Source organism: Montipora capricornis, chromosome 9 (assembly GCF_036669925.1).
Source record: "Montipora capricornis isolate CH-2021 chromosome 9, ASM3666992v2, whole genome shotgun sequence".
Classification (NCBI taxonomy): Eukaryota; Metazoa; Cnidaria; class Anthozoa; order Scleractinia; family Acroporidae; genus Montipora; species Montipora capricornis.
In genome coordinates, this window is record NC_090891.1 from 22,551,319 (window position 1) to 22,564,927 (window position 13,609).

The 13,609-nt window shown below is 38.6% G+C and overlaps 1 protein-coding gene across 2 annotated transcripts in view; it reads right to left on the reverse strand.

Moving 5' to 3' along the window:
- Positions 1 to 13,609, reverse strand: part of LOC138015171 (ubiquitin carboxyl-terminal hydrolase 19-like) — a 36,592-nt gene that overhangs the window by 8,675 nt on the left and 14,308 nt on the right. Inside the window, exons 8-17 of one of the 2 annotated variants that reach the window (XM_068862105.1) lie at positions 12,700 to 12,792; positions 10,834 to 11,010; positions 9,201 to 9,311; positions 8,168 to 8,251; positions 7,107 to 7,201; positions 5,100 to 5,160; positions 4,430 to 4,545; positions 3,496 to 3,639; positions 2,823 to 2,941; positions 2,085 to 2,207 (exon numbers count right to left, since the gene is read on the reverse strand). In XM_068862105.1, the coding sequence (XP_068718206.1) occupies positions 2,085 to 2,207; positions 2,823 to 2,941; positions 3,496 to 3,639; positions 4,430 to 4,545; positions 5,100 to 5,160; positions 7,107 to 7,201; positions 8,168 to 8,251; positions 9,201 to 9,311; positions 10,834 to 11,010; positions 12,700 to 12,792 (1,123 nt within the window). Of the gene's footprint in view, positions 1 to 2,084; positions 2,211 to 2,822; positions 2,942 to 3,495; positions 3,640 to 4,429; positions 4,546 to 5,099; positions 5,161 to 7,106; positions 7,202 to 8,167; positions 8,252 to 9,200; positions 9,312 to 10,833; positions 11,011 to 12,699; positions 12,793 to 13,609 lie in introns of both variants that reach the window. The other variant, XM_068862104.1, reaches the window with a different exon arrangement.

The following is a 13,609-nucleotide window of genomic DNA, read 5'->3' on the forward strand; positions in this document are numbered from 1 at the left end:
GCTTTTAGCCAAGGGGCCGTAAAAGATACAAATTTTAAATAAGATGTGGATCTTGTAATGTTCGAACGAAAATCACTTGATTCCAGTGATTTAGGAAATGCTTTACCATCACCTTATTTCTGCTTTAGTTTCTTTTAGTAACTTGTTACTTCAAGGATCAGTTTAAGTTGTGTAGAGCATTGCATCTGTTACCAAACTGATTTCACTGAAAGGTAGGTCATGCAACCAAACGAAGCTCAACGTTCCTCCTGTGGAGCACTTGGTTCGTGGCTACATGAGGTACTATCTCATTCTCATATTTACTCGCTCCCAGCCTCCAACTTCCTCTTTGATGGCCGCCAAGATCAACGTCGGACAAAGGTTGGACGAACAGACAAGCACGTAATTGTTAACACTGTAACTGATGCGTTTAGTGGGCAGAGGCAAGTACCGAGTTTCCATTCATTTAATGTTTTTTTTTGCAAGAAAACGACGCATTTAACTTTCAAGGTCGATTAATCCGTTTATCGGCTGAAATTCGCGGGAAATGCACGCTTGAAAATTTCACAATTTTCTGGGGGAGCATGCCTCCAGCCCCTACTCACCCTCCCCCTCCCCCTCCCCCTAGCATTATGGGGCCAAAAGACCCATGTTAGATGGCGAACTGCCACTCATGGAATCCTGGCTAAACCCCTGTCGACGAGAACGACATCGGTACAAAGCAATAAGTTCAATGAGCGTAAACAATGGTTTCACAGGTTTTGCATTGCGTTTGCGGCTTTGCGTACATTTCTTGGCGTTTTGTTCAAGAAAATCACCAAACAGAAATTAATTTGCGAGATCCAATATCACGTTTATGGCAATTGGCAAGCACCAAGTTGGTTATAATAATTTCATATCCAGCAAGCCCGAGTATAATAATTGTTTTATTAAAAACTCCAGGATCAACAACTCTTCCATGTATTGTCAACTAAAGCATCGATTTCTGCCTCGGTCAATTCCAGTCCAAAACGGTTTTTCTCAGAGCTACAACGAACGAGTGCGTGATACCATCAGCATGATCTGTTTATTATATACTACTGATGAAATGTCCAGATTAGAAACAACTTGTTTTATTCGCTTTCGAAATGGTAAAAAAGTGGTCATTAACTGCCACAACACACAGGTTGTATAACATGAAACTGAACTAGATATAAAAGTTATGAAAAACAAATCATGATAATGTCAAATTGAGTCACAAAAATGTTAATTTAGTAGAGAAAACTTATATTACAGCACAAAAGTATCTTACAAGGAAGGGGAAGCTCGCTTTTTATCGGCTAATCGTGCTAGTTACCATGACGACACCTAAATGCTCACATGTGAAAGATAAAAATAATATCTTCACTGCGGGCGGCGAAGATACGACTTTTAAGAAAAAGGAAAATCCTAGTGTAAGAAATTTGAATGAGAAGATAGAGAGAATAAAGGAAACATCAAACTCGCGGACTGCATGGAGATTTATTTCAGTGTCAGATTCCTTGCAGTACAACTTCACAATCGAACACAAAACGTTCTCGCACGCTCCCGAGGGTGGTACGCACGCTCCCGAACGTGTTATCAAAGACAAAGCGACAGAAGACAAAGCGGACTAGTATTTCATCGGTACCTATATGATAAACACAGATCGCGTACTCAAGAGAGAGAGCAAGCTAGAGGAATAGACAAGTTCAACGAAGACCGGAGACCTTTCAAGGTCTTACAGCTAATAGCAACCTGATGTTTACTGCTGGCGGTTTCACGTTGACGCATGCGTTGTTAAAATCTTATCTCTTAACTCCCCCACCATTCAAACCAGCATAAATCCAGGATCGCTGCGTGTTTCACTTCTTACATCCAAAGCAACTTCAAAGTATCGCGAGATGATCACAAACACGGAAAGTGGAATTTTCAGGTCATACACTGTATGTTTCGAGGGCACTGTTGTCGTTCTTGCTTTTTTAGGCACATTCCCGGCTTTGAAACATTCTCCCAGCGCTGTTTAGAAATATTTTCACTGCTATGTGCAACAGGTTCTTAATTGTAATGCCCATGATGCTAAAAAATCATAAAAAAGCTAAACTAACCTTCATCTGACAGCCGGCTTCCTTCCGGTCCGGTGATTCCCTCACCGTAAGCATTCACGGGTTTGATGTGAAAATTTGGATATGTTTCCTTTGCGTCCTTCGCAGAACCAGCTGCACAAGCATCTTCTATGAAGGAAATCGTGCAAATTGATCAAACATAACACTGCCGACAAAGATCAGTTATTCAAGCGTCCATCTTCGCCCTTCAGTTTCTTTACGTTTGCAAAATACAATCAAGCTCTCCTAACTATCAATCATAGCTACAATCATGGATAAAATTGTCGGGTCAATGAAGTCAATAAAGCACAAGCAGTTTCAAAAGCAACGCATGATGGGCATAACTCCCCCCAACCCCCTACAACGTTGATTTGAAAACCTGAAACGTTTTGAAAAGCTGCAGTTCGTGTCAACACTGCGTAGGGTGGCAGGGGACACTTGCAAGGTTGCTATGAGGGGAATTAATGAAGCAGTGTTGGAGGTAACCACATTCACAACAACGGTGTGAACCTTTGGTCAAACTCTAACTCTGGATTAATACTATAGGTTTTTTAAACAAATGGGATCAGCAGATACTTTCTTAAAATATTCCGTAAATGTCGACTTTTTATTCATTCCCTAATGGTTGATGCTGGAGGACGGATAACGATGCAAAGTGAACATAGGGTGAATGAAAGACAAGAAGAAGCATCAAACAAGTAAATGTTACTGACAGTCTTAGCAATCAACTCAACAACGCACCTGAGTCCCTTCTTGATGGCGTCTCAAGGATTGGACTAGTCCCATCTGCGGATGATGCTTCACCATTCCTTGATGAATCTTGTTCATCCCTCTCACCAGGACGTACATCAACAGAATACCTGAAAAAGGGAGTCGAAAAATAGTAGGCCGGTTTCCCTAAGTTGTCAAACCAATAGTGAGGGCCAAGAGAACACATACACACCCCTAACACAAAGTCTTGCTAGCCATCCCCCTCCCAACCCCTCCCCCCTCCCCCCTCCCCCCCCAAAAAAAGATACAAGGGAGTTTAAGAAACCACGACGGCTACGGCGATGAAAACGTCACTTCAAAATGTATGTTTCAGCTATTCTAAGTATTTCATGATTACTCCATCTTATTTACACTTTTCAATATGGGCGAAATTGGTACCGAAGGGTTTGAAGTAAAGAGTGAGACTGAAAGATTCACTGCAGTTTGTCCACGTTGTCGTCAAAACCTTAAATTTAGTCATTTCACGTAGTAGTAATGACGAGTGCGGGAGACAATTGTTCAACAATGCATGCCGCACGTGCAGCACGATCAATTTGGTTCTTTTAACCAATAACATTACTGCTTTTTGGCGTTGACGTTGCCGTAGCCGTCGTCGTTTCTTAAACTCCCTATAAACAATAATGGTGGGTGAGGGGTTTCTTACTTGGCATATTCCTTTGCTATATACTGCAATCGACTGAATGTGGCGGCGGATGCTGCAATACTGACAATGAATGGAATTCCAAGCGGTTGCAGAACTCGCTTGCAGTTTTTCTTATGAACATTCCAGTGTTCCTTCTGGCAACTCCTGTCATGATAATGCAAAACGAAATCAAACTTCATTAGTTAGGTCCCTGAATCGCTTTGTAGAAAGAAAAGGGTCAACGTAAACGTGAGAATAGCAACCAGCAACTTTACAACTAATTAATGACAACCGGCATTCTCCAATTAATGGTAAACATCAGGTATTAACAGATAAAAAATACCACTGAAAATACAGGAAATCAGAATGCAAGAAAGCCGTTGTGTATTTGTCAGTGTTCTACCGAACCTTTTCGTCGTGCGCGACTTGATTGTGTTGACGACTGCATTTTCCGTGGAAGAGTATAAAATATTATGCGACACATTCTCGATTGTATTGTATTTTCTTGGTATAGACACTGGCATCAATACAAGTGACTCGTGGGAGATATACCACGATAAGACGTTCTCGAACTCATTAATAATTCACGAGCTCAAAAGCCTATTAAAAATGGATAAAAAGAAGTTGTAAGGGAACTTGAAAATGATCAACATGTCAGCCTCGAAGCCACTGTTTCTCGATTCCCTTGTATTTTCTTCAATCTTTCTGGGTTTCGTATTTTGCTAGTAACTACACGTCTTCTCAGGGGGCTACTTCACTAAGACATCTACCACTGCACTATAATGATATACGGTACCAAAACAATATCGTGTACTATTAGAGCTACATATTACGCACAGACAACTTGAATCTGCTGGAAGACAAACCGCAGCTCAGTTGACAATGTGGAATAAAGCGCTGTGTTACTGTACTACCACAGGTACTCAATGCGTGCCTATTTTCTATTCGTACTCACTGATTACAGTATCCTATTCCCCAGCATTGCGTGCACCTCCGAAGCGTATCCCCATATTCAGGACGCCTGTGACAGCTTGCACAATAAGACGGCGCGACACATGGAGCCACTACTCTCTATTAAAAGTAACAGTTACAAAATGAAATGTTGGGAGAGCTACTAAACCACAAATAAGGAGTTTTAAGTTGTTAAAATCGTGTCACTTATTTGCATTTCACTGAATAAAAACAACATCTATTGTATTATGTCTCGTTCTTTAAAGAATGCTGACAAAGGAGGCTTCACATGTACCTTTCACTGAGTTATTAGGCCCCCCTCAAAAATTGAACTATGAACACAGTATCCTTTTTGGGTATTTACGATGGCAAGCAGTAGGCGATCACTGTACAGTGTACGTATATCCCAAACAGGTCTCCCGTGGATATCTCCAGGCTGTACCAAAAGACTGCCACAGAAAAGGTCTATGAAGACTGTGACAAAGCTACAACAATCCATGTAAACCTGCACTTGTGAGTTTGACCGCTAACCAGAAAAGTCTACAACGGCATCATAGACACTAATTTTGTTCATTGTGTAATTTGACAAAATTTAGTTTCAACGATTGCCCTATCAGTATTGTCCTCTTGTAAGGAATTGGTTAGAATGTAAAGATGGGAGTAAAAAGCGACACCTGTATGATCGGTACTTCAATGACATCCTTCCCAGCCTCCTCTTCACTGAGCACCTCATATCTGTGTAGAGAGATTCAAATGTTAGGACGGTAACTACCATACCAGGTATGCAAAGATGATTTTCCTGTGGACACACCTCGTAAGGTCCCCGACATATTTGCAGGGCTTGAAATTGCGACCAATACAGTCGCATTTGCGACTAAAATATCTGGAGAAGTCGCAAATTCGCGACTTGTTTTCATCTTCGCTCTTTCGAAACAAAAGGGTTAGCAGTTGCCACATTGCTGCTCTTTTTACTAAAATAAATGAAGAAATGACAAAATTATTGTTTCTCGCCTGGAATTTTCTTTCAATCCGAAGATAGCGTAATTGTAGCGTAATTTCACTGCGATGTTACGTCCATTCCTTCGATATCATTCACCATTTTCAGCGGTTTCTTTCAACACAAGTATTGTGGGCTCATATTTTGTTTGCTACACCGCTGACAACACAATACACCTTATTCCAAAATGGCCGCCATTTAAATATTCTTTTGTTTTTATTCAAATTAGCCCTTGATGCCTCGTTCTTAAGCTTAAAATTCAAAAGAATATTTTGTCTTGAACGAGGCAACAAGGGCGACTATTTGTATCCGCACAAGTCAGCGGCCATTTTGGAATTTGTGCCTTATTCCACTAATCTGCAAGTTGTAGAAGAGAAAGAGAACGCTCTTGAATCGGGTTTCATTAGCTACCCAGAGCGAAAACAAGACAAAACCCCAGAAAAAATGACTTTCGACTTTCCTACCAAAGGAGCTGCTACAATACCACACTTCCAATGAGCCAGGTAAGGCTACCCTGTTCACAACAAAGAGGTCCAAACCAAGGCCTTCTCCAATAAGGGACATCACCATTTTTGCCAAATAAGTGGATGCCCACAAGGGGATTCCCTAGGGTAAAAAGTCCCAGATAGGGTGTATTATGGGTACCACAAATTTAAAAGTCACTGCAGCTTAAAAGAAAGAAATTTAAAGGAACAACACGTTGCAATTTTGATGACAGCTTTTCACAGTACGCAAGATGACAATAGTTCTACTAAATGGTTTTTAGCCCTGAACGGCTTTTGAACTTTTAAGAAACAAGAAGATTTTTCACAGGAATGTTGTACGTGAACGAAATGACTGTATGTATTTGAAGTGCAGATTATAGATGAAAGGGAGAGGTGATCCTTACACTTATCTGGACAATTTATACATCTTATTCGATGGTTTAACATATAATACACACGGATATTTTGTGAGTTGCGTGGTATTTTTCCGAGCCCCGCAGGGGCGAGTTAAAATACGAGCAATGAGCAAAATGTCCGCGAGTATTACATGTTAAACCATCGAATAAGAGATTTACTATTCCACTACAAAAAGGTGTTATTTTTATTCAATTTTATCTAGTAAGAGTGTTTCTAAAAAAATGCATCATCTCTCCTTAAGGGCGCTTGCGAACGATGTAAACAGCACAAAAAGCAAGCCAAAGGTCCTTTATTTGATTGTATAAACGAAATGACGAGAGACAAGCGATGACAAGCTAAATTCTCGGGCTTTGTATCGTGTTGAAAACAATTTCTTTCATTGAAAAACTGCCGTCCCGTTCACATTTGCTCTGTTCTAAACTACAGTGTATTACCGTCTCATATTTGCGCGTTCTCTTGACCAAATATGGTAAAATGGCGTAATAGTGCAATAATAAAAGCAATTGTTGTCACTTTTACATGTAGACACCTGAAAAATTCAGGTGGTTTCAACGGGATGATCACAGGCCTGTTGAAGTCATCTGAATTTTTCAGGTGCCTACAGGAGACAAATACTTCAATTGTCAAGATAATTTAATGCGACGATCACTGTACACCTGACAAAATAGTGAGTGTTGGCTGTAATACGTATTGTCCCTCCTTGATGCCATAAACATAACTGCCTTGGTGACCTGGTGCACTTAAGACTTCACAATCACATCATGTCAATACTTTAAACTTACACGACAATGGTATCTGTTGAAAGTATTGAAGACAAGCTGGATCCACGGGCAAACGTACGATGGAATTTTCCATGGAATACTTCATGCACCCTCATCTGAAAGCCACCATTTAAAAATTAATACAACAAATTCAAATACCTACTTACTTGTCTACTCCTCTCACGGGTTTACCGTATCCAAATGAATCAAATTATTGAAACAAATGTATATTTGAGAATGAAACTAATGGAGACGCGGATCAACTAGCTGTTTACAAGCACAGCAGACAAGTTGATCTGGAAGTACTCACGACAACTTCAGCTAGAAGTAAGTTAGTCTAAGAGTGGGACCTGAGCCCAGCCATTCCAGATTTGAAGTCCAGTGCCTTAGCCACCTGGCTACAATGTCCCCTTGTCACGCAATCAGCCTAAATAAACCAGGGCTCTAGCCTGTGCATATTTATATCATGTCAGCCATTTTGAAAGGGGCATCACAAAATCAATAACACATTGACATGCAATAAATGCACAAGTGCACCACGACAGAAATACCATTGTCTTTAATGGGAAACCAAACTGTTGCAGTTAAGTCGGCCTTTTGGCCAGAAATACAGCATGTATTCATTGCATACTACACAAATTTGGAGTTGACTCCTACTCCTGAAAACAGGGTTTTCCTCTGAAGCCACAGGCTGGATGTTTCGTCCGGTGGTTTCCCATTCCATGTCTGGTACTTTTATGCCAATATTTTGGGGGTTTGTTTAATTTCTTCTTATTGTAAATTTTGTAACTTGCTTTTTAAAGAGAATTTGAGAAAACTCCAACCTTGTCTGAGAAACTGATTCTTGGGTTCCAGAAACACTGGAAACAGGGTTTCCGAGTGTTCAAAAAATGTATTTTAAAAAATTCCTGGGAGGCATACCCCCAGACCCTCCTAGGTAGCTAGCGCCTTGCGGAGCCAAAAATGTCATGCCTGGTGATTTCGGCAATAATTATGTCCACTACTTTACAAAACTGTCGAAAACCCTGCTGAAAATGTATTACATTTGCAAATTGTGACAACAGAGAAAGTAAAAGCCATACATTTTCAGGTTGAATCGCAGTGACCCTCTGTACAGCAGCTTTAAGTTGTTCAACCGTTGCCTCCAGCGTTACTTTGGCCACAATCTGAAAAAAAAACACAGTTGATCCTAACTTTATAGGAAGTGAACCCTTCAGGACATCAATTTTCACCTATGTTTATCCTATTCAAGAAGACAGGCGAAAACAGAGGTTTTCGAAATATGAAGACATGAGAGGTACATGTAGTTTAGTCTATTCTACTGGAAATTAGCATAAATTAAGGTGGCTCAAACCAGTTTCAACAATTTCAAGAGACTGTTTTATTACAAAGATTGTATCTATGGCAATTTTTTACATAAAGACAATTTTGTGGTACAATATTTTCTCTTTTCAGTCGGGCTGTAAAAACATTCTAGGTAACTGATTGCTTTAATTTTTGATTGTCAAAAAGGTTAAGTTAATTACTGTTCTACATGCAACGTTCTTTCCTTAATGACCATAAGAAATTGAAACAAGAATCACTTTCTTGCCTTAACTTTTATTGTATTGGTTCCCCCTTCTTGGGCTGCGATGACCCCCCCCCCCCCCCCCTCCTGTTCTTAATTCTCATCGTAAATTTGGTTCTTGATTTTCCTTTTCTTAATGATTACGGTTTAATGTTATTGTTGATCGCTAGGTACCATAAACTACTGATTCTATTTTAGAATTTCTTATTAATTTTCATTAAGAAAAAAAATTAATAAGGGGAAAGTCGAAAATGGGCTTACAAATAAAAATTATGAGAGAAAAGGTCATGGCAGTCACAACTGCCGCACTGTATAAATATTTGGGAATGACTGTTGCTGTTTTCAGTGTTATTTGATATTTTTTATTAACCCCGAAATGTCTGAAACTAGAGGCCTCTTATTTTCTTTCTTCCTCTCACAAAAAATAACCAAAAGTTGGAAAAGAAGCCAGAGGATAGGCTACCTCCATGTATGTCCTCTTGTTTAAACTTGAAAACATCTAATCGATTAGCTTGGCTTTTGTTACCGAATAGGTTAACTTTCAATACCTTAAGAGGAACCCTTTTGCAGTCTTTGAAGAAAATGGTCACTGTTATTAGCTTGTGTTCTTTAGGTAATGGAACAGAAAGATTCATAAAAGGATCATACTTAATCGAGATCTGAAACAACAAAACAAAATTAATGTATCACCACAGCAGCATTACATAATACCTATTATTATAATTATAAACACCAATGAAATACCAAGTGAGCTTTCGCACGAAAACATGACATCTTCACACGTGAAAATAACATGTTACATTTGTATCTTCACACATGAAAAGATCACTGTTGCTATGGTTACATATAAAAATTGCCCCTTTCTAATCATTTTGTGAAATGATTTAGTATTTCATTGGTGTTTATATAATAAACAAAATATTACATGGCCGCGTGAAGATACAAAATTTCTCTTCTCGCGTTGAAGAATACGTCACTCGTTCGCTGCGCTCACTCGTGAAATATTCTTCAACACAAGAAGAGAAATTTCGTATCTCCAAGCGGCCATATAATATCCTCTATATATTACAACTACAGTGTAACTTTTTCACATTCAGTAATGTGGACTCCCTATACATTGTACATGTAGTTCAAAAGCCTACATGTGTGGGGATCCAATAATTTTTTTGTTGTCAGCGAACACAATGAATGACTGCAAAATTAATGATAATATTGCTACCGTCAACCAAATATTACAGTACAGGTTCATTGCAAATTCTTTTTCAATCTGACTGATACTGTTTACTGTAATTTAACTATTCACCAGGTGGCACTGAAAACACAGCCGAGTGAAGGGAAGACTGGCACTAGTTATGTAAAACCCAGACATCAGCAACAAGACAAACAAAGCAGAGAACAGACAGAGACAAAAGCGAAAGACGTACATGTATTGTTTGAAAACCACTGTTACTTTCAGCTGACATTTGTCAAGAGCAGCAAACTTGACATTTGCTATAATTAATGGCCTTGAACAATTAAATTTTTAGTCTGGTTTCCAGTTTAGTTTCTGAGGTATCCGAAATAGGAGATTACCAGTTAAACGTTGACGGCTCACCAAACTCGAGCAATTAGCCACAGACATGAAAAAACACAACAGGCATATGCCGATTGGCCACTAGCAGACCCAGAACGGCTAGCATCATACATGTATGAGCAAGAAAGGAGGACAGAGAAAGAGCTAGAGAAAACACTCCAAAAGTGCTTATCAATGGAACAGTTTTGAACATTGTTACAGCTATAGGGGACACATTTCTCAGGCATTTCTTCAGCCGTGATTAGCTTGCTCTAACCAAAGTCACAATCAGAACGACTAACCCTAACCCTAAACCCAAACCCTTCCGTCGATTTCTGCAGCTCGGTAATGGATTTTCAAACCTTGATTTTTCGCCACTTTGAAAATCATAGAAAATTCCAGTTTTGACCAAAAAGCCAATTGTTTGCAGCATTTTTGCTCAGCATGACACAACGAATGATCTGGGCAAAAACGTTTTGGAGGTAATAGGCACTTTAATCATCTGGCCTTAGATAGTGTAAAATTTTTAAGTGACCTCCTTAGGAGACACACTGGTTTAACACAACCAAATATTCCCCTAGATAATCCATCAATTTTATTGTGTAATTCTAATGCATGTCAAACCTAACCTTGTTACACACTGGGCAAGTCAGTTTAGATTTTAGCTGCCCTTGAAACAAGTCCACAATTACAGAGTCATTCCTGCTCTTGTATCTTCTCCACGCCTCATTGGCAACTTCAGCATCAGGTTTGCCAGCTCCTTCAACCTCCTCAACATAAGGCTTTTCTTTAATTCTGTTCAAGTCCTTAAAATAAAAGTGATGTTTACAGTATCAGCTGCCATGCTTTATCCTACATGTACAGTACCGTAACCAAAGCTGTGCACTCAATCTCATTCATTTTTAAAGTCCACTCAATATTGTTGAAGTTCAAGGCAACAATTGAACAAAGAAAATGAAACAAAAAGATCTGCAGATCAAAAGATTACATTGTACAAATCACAGCAATCAGTCAATTTCAAACCATCTCTTTAAATTATTATTTTAATGAGACAAATAAGTCAAGCCCTAACATTTGTTTTTTTATGTCCAAAATATTTAATGTATCTTTATACATCGTCATGTACATGTAAGTGTCCCTCCAACATCACTCCCTGTGCAAACATAAACAGCTAAAAACTGATCATTTTATTAGAATCAAAGAAATCACTCTAATAGGCCATTTTTAAAATATCAAAATTGTATTCAGCTTGATAGTGACGCAGTGAGGACAAAAACAATAGAAAGACGTTGGAATGAATGTGAAAAAATTAATATTTAAATATCATCCACTTTCCTTTGTCTTTGTCCTCACTGCCTCACTATCAAGCTGGATCTTAATATACGGTAATTGAAAAAGGCCTATAACCAATAAGTCAGGTCGGAGTTTCAAAAAACAAGTGCACGCTTCGGGATAAAATCAAGCATAATATTAACAATGCAAAATATTTTGAATGCAAATTTCTGCAATCCCGACGTGTGCACATGTTTTTTTAAAAGCCCCGAGCTGTCTTATTGATGATGTGCATCAACAGCTCTACAATTAATTTCAGTTACAGGTACAGTAGTTTATTTAATGCTAGGGTAATCACCCCACTTGAAACTACATGTAGCATTAATATCATTTGAACTAGCTAGCCGCGTTGGCATTCCTCTAATTAAATTAATTTAAGCCATTGACTCCTACTGCAGGGGTAAGGTAAAGTCTCTGTTATGAGCCTAGGAAGGCCCATCAGGCCGTCGCTTATCTCCGGTTTCCGTAGCATGAAGCGACTAGGAGTATTTAAACTCCCCCATGGATGGGATGCTAGTCCATCGCAGGGTTAACCCCAGCATTGCGCCGGTACCCATTGATCCACCTGGGTGGAGAGAGGCACCGTGAGAGTAAAGTGGGGGGACAGTTTATTGTACAGGAGTCAATGGGTTAAAAGGAGGAGTAATGTGCCTGAAAAAAAAAAAAAAACTTTTAAGGACAAACACACAAATATCAGGTAGGTTGAGTTTTGTCAAAAACAAAAATGCTGATTTGTCATGTTTTAAATTAACTCAAACTTTGTATCGTAATTTTTTCAATAATATTATTGATAATAACAACCAATAGTAATAATTATTGGTTATCATATTTTCAGTATAATAACATGGGTGACATTATTACTCTACATCTTGGTTAAATATTCTTATTTTTGGGCGAGAATTCAATGTTCAAATTTCGATAATTACAATGTTGCCATGGCAACTTTTCCAAGTTTGAAAATTAAGGAGTAATTTGTCAACCATGATATTAATAGCTAATGAAACCGTATACTCAATTTCCTGAGCCTTGATTTTGGGTAAAGCATTTGTGAAAACATTCCCTCATTTCACTCGTCACCATTTTGATTACCCATTCTAATCTAGATAATGAAAGACAAAATTCAACAATAGGCTGCACAATAAAATTGAGTTGTACAAATGTACCTCATGCAATCCATCTAGCAAAAATGCCATGAACTCTTGTGCATCCTGTTGCATAAACCCCTTGAATTGGCTCACCTTTTCCCCAACAATGGTCTTAAAACCAAAAACATAGACAATTTACACTGGGTGTACAGCTGTAAGACCTGAAATGAACTCCATGAACAATTACATTTTGAAGCAAAAGTATCCTTTGAAAGCTGTTTTCAACTAACACTACAACTACATGTACCACTCTTAGAGCATGTCAGCAAGCTCAATGGATGTTACTCTTATTACCTACTGTACAATAAATTATTACCAGTAACTTTAGACCCTTGAATTATTAACAGTTATTGAACTTATTCCGATACTGAGTCGTGCACTAGCAAGGTAAATACATGTACATGTATAGCCACCACTTTAACTAACACTCAGCTGGATAACAAAAGGGAAAAATGTTCACTAGCAAAATGATTAAGACTACAGGAAGCCATTTTATTTCTTTTGGCTGCTCGGGGGACTACTCTGCTAATTCTTGGTTTTCATGTGATGTCATCAAAACTAAAAAAATAAGGAATTATCAACCCTTTTGAGATTTTAGTTTAGTTACATTTAGTTATTAGAACAGCTGAAGACTTATCTTTTCACAAATTTTCAATTTGATATGGTTTTTCATCTTGTGATAAAGCAAGGTTGAATTTCTAAGCTTAAATTGCATGACATGATATTAAAATTGTGGTTGAGAATGCTATTACATATTAAGCTAAAAAAGTGACATCCACTGAGATTTTGCAATCTGAACAGAGTTTGTATGAGAATAAGTACTCATAAATTATAGGTGTTTATGAGCCCTCAAAAGATGACCACTGGCTTTTTATAGCAAAACTTGATGACATAAGTTTTTGTTAGCTTCCGGCCACCATATTTGTGC